The sequence below is a fragment of the Notolepis coatsorum genome (genome assembly GCF_963971535.1).
Source record: "Notolepis coatsorum genome assembly, chromosome: 13".
Lineage (NCBI taxonomy): Eukaryota > Metazoa > Chordata > Actinopteri > Aulopiformes > Paralepididae > Notolepis > Notolepis coatsorum.
This window is the reverse complement of record NC_140177.1, coordinates 116,359,069-116,365,068: the sequence shown is the minus strand read 5'-3', so window position 1 is coordinate 116,365,068 and position 6,000 is coordinate 116,359,069. Positions and strand designations below refer to the sequence as shown.

At 42.5% G+C, this 6,000-nt stretch overlaps 1 protein-coding gene across 1 annotated transcript in view; it reads right to left on the bottom strand.

Moving 5' to 3' along the window:
* Positions 1-1,814: 1,814 nt before the first annotated feature.
* dnaaf11 (dynein axonemal assembly factor 11) overlaps positions 1,815-6,000 on the bottom strand; it is a gene marked incomplete at both ends in the record, with an annotated part of 129,479 nt that continues 125,293 nt past the window's right edge. Inside the window, 1 exon segment of the mRNA XM_084327779.1 lies at positions 1,815-2,010. Coding sequence (XP_084183905.1) covers positions 1,815-2,010 — 196 coding nt within the window.

Genomic DNA, 6,000 nt, shown 5'->3' with positions numbered 1-6,000 from the left:
GCTGTCAGCAGTCAGCTGGCCTCCCGCGCAGTTCCCATGTAATCACAGTGCCGCGGTTGCATTCTGTTAAAGCAAAGGAAATTCGGGCATTCCAGCCGTCGTAGACAGACAACTACGGGTTTGTGTGTCAGAAGGACCGTGCTGTGTGTACTTATGTTTAGAAAATGTAGTTTGCCGAACGTCAGGTGCAGTGTTGCGTTCCTCATATCAACACTGATTGCACGCACGCTAATGACGCCACGTGCACGCACGCTCCCGGACGCGTGCGCGCGCTCCTGTGCATGCGCATAAATGTTCCCTCGCACAGAATAAAGACAATGCCTAATTGCCTCTACGAATGGAATGTAACACATTTCATTCACAAGTTCTGTGTGAATGTATCTGAGAACGTATTTAACACACCCGACGACCGGCGCTATTGATATGCAAAGTAGCCCAGGTGGCGAGTTGGCGAGTGCAGCGCATTCCTGTGTGCATGCGAGTGCCGTGCGTGCACGCGCTTCTGCTCACAACTCATGAGGAACGCATCACTGGTCAGGTGTGAAACGCCATTTTGAGACGAGGCAGCCTTATCAGACAAAACCCTCCCATTCTCCATACAGATGGATGCATCTAACCTAACCCTAAAACCGAAATAAAGTTAAAAATTAAATAGTTACAAAATCTGCCCATTTTCGGCCAAAAACCGGCCAAACCCGGCAAAAAAAAGTCATGCGCGCTTTGCGCGCCCGCTTGGCATCCCTAGGTGCCCCCCTGTGCCCCAGTACAGTGCTTGGTCTAGATACGCCCCTGGTTCCAAACAGATACTCTTGACTGTCCAAACAGAAGTGGTCACATCTCGCTATGTTGAAAATCAACAACTGTAACTGGGTTTAAACTTTAAACACATTATAATATAAAAAGAAACAATAAACCACAGAATAACATTTGCAACACTTAACTATTTGACATCTTATAAAACAACTAGAACCACACATTCTTTTTTTAAAGATATGTTTTTAGGGCATTTGTGCTTTATTGGGGACAGGACAGTGAGAGACAGGAAATGAGGTAGAGAGAAGGGGGAGGACATGCAACAAATGGCCTGGGCCGGGTTCGAACCCAGGACGTTGCGATTACACGGTGTGCCACTAGAACCACACATTTCGCTGCAACCGCAAAGCACAGTGGGATGGAGGGAGCTCGGCTGAGCTCTTGAGACACGGAACACATTGCTAAGATTTATGTCCGACTATCACATGTCCTCACAACAGAAAGATAGGATTCAGGTTCAAAACGTGAGCGAAATGCCCCTTTAAATGCCAGCCATTCACATGCAGTTTGACACACACACACACACACACACACACACACACACACACACACACACACACACACACACACACACACACACACACACACACACACACACACACACACACACACACACACACACACACACACACACACACACACACACACACACACACACACACACACACACACACACACACACACACACACACACACAATCCATTTTAACAGAAAAAACGGAGTTCACATAAAACTGCGTTTTGGCTGCAAATGACCACATACACACTTGCACACACATTCATTTCTCAACACACACATGCACACCACACTAAGACATCCATAAAACATTCTCAAATCATTTTAGGGGATATGCATTAAATCAAGACAAGGTTATCCCAAGGTCAACATGTACAGTATCTACAGTTGGGAAGTTTTTTTTGTCCCAGGAGCGCAGGAAGGTTAATTAATTAATGATGCATAATAAATCAGCGGATGACAATCAGCCGGAACAGTGGGACGTCTCATATCAACGGAGGGACATCGGGGTCGTCCACGAAGCCTTCAGAAAAAGTGCTGTGCTCCGTGTCTGCGTCCAGTGTCCTAGACATCTCCAGTGGTCCTTTCTTGGTTCCGTCCTTGTGTTGTACAATGCCGGCCCAGTCGACGCCAGTGTGTTTGCTGGGGTCAACTTCCAACATCTCATGGCCGCTATCTTTCCTACAAAGTTGAAATGTACGAGATTAGCATTTTAATCACATCACATTGGCCTGTAAAATAATATAAAAACTGTTCACAGACTACAATTATTTTTATTATTACTATGACTATTTCTGTTATGGTCGTTTATGCCTGCACCCCCCCCCCCCCCCTTCCCCATGCTGCTATGACACCTGAATTTCCCCAAGGAGATTAATAAAGGAACACTTGACGTGACTAATAGCTGATTCACTGAATGTAATTCATATTAATATCTTTAGCAACACTCAGTCTCATGCCAATCACTGCTTCCATGACAACAGTATCAATGTTACTAGTTCTATTAGTTTATGTTCTGTGCATGAAGCCAGCCTCATGCACCATAATAATAATAATAATAATAATAATAATAATAATAATAATAATAATAATAATAATAATAATAATAATAATAATAATAATAATAATAATAATAATAATAATAATAATAATAAATTGTATTTGTAATGCACTTTGTATTTGTAACAAATCTCAAAGTGCTACATGAAAGGAGATAAACATAATACAATACAAATTTATAAATGCAGCTGAGCAGAAGGCCTGGTCGTCTTGTGTTTGGGTTTGAGTGTGTTTGAGTTTCCAGAGCGGAGGAGTGGGTGGAGGTCGGGGGAGCGATGAGTTCCTTTAGATAGGAGGGGGCGTTGCTGTGGATGCACTGATGGGTAATGAGGGAGACCTTGTATTCTATCCTGAAGGAGACGGGCAGCCAGTGTAGAGCATGGAGTATCGGTGCGATATGTTCATATTTCCGCACTCTCATCAGAATCCTAGCAGCACAGTTCTGTACCATGACAACAGTATCAGAATTCTGTACCAAATGAGATTACAACGATACACCAGCAAAAGTCTTTTCTATACCTTCAAGCTCTGTGGTGATTTATTCTGATGTTTGTGGGAAAAGCAACTCTAAAAAGAAATGTCCCACTTGCAAGTGAAAAAAGGGCCATTAAAACCAATTACTTTAAATATGACATTTTCTCTAGTGCTGATGACAGTTTTATTGCCGTGGTGGCTGGTGGCCCATTGGAGTCTCTCAATACATGGTGCTCAAAATTACTGGGAGGTGACAGTCACTAAATATACTACACTGGTTTAAAGGAACACAGCAACATTATGGGAAATGCGCTTACAGTCTTCTCCAGAATCAGATAAGAAGATCAATACCATTTTCCTCCCTGTGCGTTCAGTAGAAAGCTATCCAGCTGCAAGTAAGTTCAAATGAATGGAAGCCAGAGCATGTGAGGGGCGCGGAGCTCTTCGCTCTGGACGGCTTAGTTCCGCTCTCATTCGCTCATGTTGGCCCCCCCACAAGCCGCTCTACGCTTGCTCAGCTCTCATGTTCATTTGCGCATCAAGCGCTCCGGCCCGCTCAGCAGAATTGAGCATGATGTAAATTAGCTTGATTTGACCAAACTACAACAGTCTGCACCCCTGGGCCCCTTAACACTTGTTTGTATTGAGCCATATTGTACCCATTCTGCAATCTGTTAAATAATGTTTTCATCCATTCTACAGTCCATAACAGCCTGAAATCCTGAGGCTGAAAAATGATGGTTGGGTACTTGATTAGAAATATAAAACAATGCATTAAAAAAAAAAAAAAAAAAAACTTACAGATATCTTCAATAGACTCACAGGAATTGTGTAAAGTTGCCCAAATAGTGCTAGGAATAGCAATGCAGGTCCCCTTTAAAGATGGCAGATTTCTGTTTTGACTTAGCAGGATGTGGAGTGACTCGTTCACCCTTCTGATTGGTTGAAAATGGCCTTCATGTTTGAACTACATCGCCACCTATTGCTTTGGCATTGTACTACATGTATATTACATCAGTTTAAACCACTGTGTGATCGTGTGCACTGAGCGGGTGGGAGCGGCTCGGAGCGAAGGAGAGCTCTCGCTCCGGATCACTCTCACCCATTTTAAAGCCCACTCCGCGCTCACTTCAAAATCCACCCGCTCACATGCTCTGATGGAAGCTAATATGGACCAGCTAACCTAGCTGTTGGCTAAAAACACTCTCCTGGAGTTTTAACCTCTTAACATGCACAGGTCTTAATGACCAGTTTTGCACTCTCTGCACTTTGGCCTTGTTTAAGGTGATCCAATGCTTTTATGACAATGAACCAATACATTGCTTGAAAGCTAAGATTGTCACTGTTTGATTGACACCCTACTCAACGTATTAGGTGCTTGCAATCTCCGGGAATAAGACGAAACAACCAACAAGCGTCATTCTGAAAAAGTGACCACCTCCTGTTTCGCCTTCCGGTAATTGGTTCAATCACTTCTGACCGGTGAAAATTATTGGCCACTTTTGTAAGCTAGGCTTGTGGTCTGTATGTTGGCATGTTCCTTTAAAGATGCACTATGTAACTGAATCGATAAACTGTATTAAAATGCAACACTGTTTGAAGCTAGACATCTACTGTGCCTATACAGTAGTTAGTACATTACAGCTTCACAGGGATTAGAAGTACAGGGCCTACAATTTAGTTTTCCAAGACAAAGTAAATGGTGCATTTATATAGCGCTTTTATCCAAAGTGCTTTACAATTTGTTCCACACATTTTACCCATTCACTCACACATTCACAATTATGAATTGGTGACCCTGTGGCTGTGAGATGTAACTGCTCTGCGGTTCCAAGGAGAATAAGACGAACACACAATGCACAAACAAGGAGAGAATGGCAAGAAAAAAATGAATTTGTTCAAGCAGTTTTTACTTACGCCTTTTACATAGTTCTAATACACAATCCGTGTATTTCCTGTTTACAGGATTTCTTGCCACTAGTCATGACCAATCGGAAAGGCTTGTATGGGCAATTCCACTCTGGGTTTTCTGCATTGCTAACGGGTGGATTTTCTCTTGTTCAGCCCAAGCCTGTGATTTAGACTGCTACACACAAAATTACTTTTAAGCTTTGATGATGATGAAATGGCAAACGGTCCCATGTAGTGTGTACTTGGCAGTATATCTTGCACACCACAGACATAAAAATCCGTCTTAATTCCCTTTGGATGAGGTATGTGGTGAATATCTGATGAAAGCAAGAGTTCAATAGCGAATACACTGTTAACCATTCCTGGAGTGAACATCCATAAATTCATCTCCACAGGGGGATGATATTCCATTACGCCAGACACTGTTGCCATTAAGTCAGATTGATCCCCTTGCCTACCCACACGCCACACATCCATCCCGCAGAATGAGGTCATGTCATTCACCAATTAATCAATTAATATCACTTATATCAGAGGCCCCTCCAGCGGGAGAACTGGTTTAGTGGCTATGAGTTTAAATGGATCTCTGGGGGAGATCTCTTCTTTCTGGTGAAAACTCTGCAGACTCTTGAATAATCTGAGGTTGAACTATTATATGATAGATGAGTGGTTCTCAATGTGAGGTCCAGGGACCCCCCACAAGTCTTTGAGGGGGTTCCAGGTGGTCCCCAGGAAAATGTGGAATAGTTAAATGTCACTATTGCATTCACTAAAGGTTAGAGAATGCATACAGGGAGTGTGTTTCTCCACTGCTATCTCAGACAGCACAGACAGTTCTGGAAGTCTGGACTTAAAGGGGCACTTCACCAAAATAAAAACAATGCTGATTTATTTTGCACATAATCTCACACACATCCAAAGACTCTAAACAGTTTTGCACACATTAACACTTTGATTGCCAAAGGCTAAATTCATGATATACCATCCCTTGCCAGCTCTATTTGTCTATGGAAAAGTTCCCCTTCTTTGCAGGGCTATAACTTTTTAAATTCTATTGCTAAATTGCCATTATTAGGGCCCATTCAAGGTCCTATATGTATTGTTCATTGTGTAGCAACGTTAAAATTTTTTATTCACATATTCATAGTAAAATATGGTCTAAAGTATAAGTATGTTTTCATCTCTTTCTGCAGCTTTCTCCAGAACGTGATTTATAGCCCCAAATGC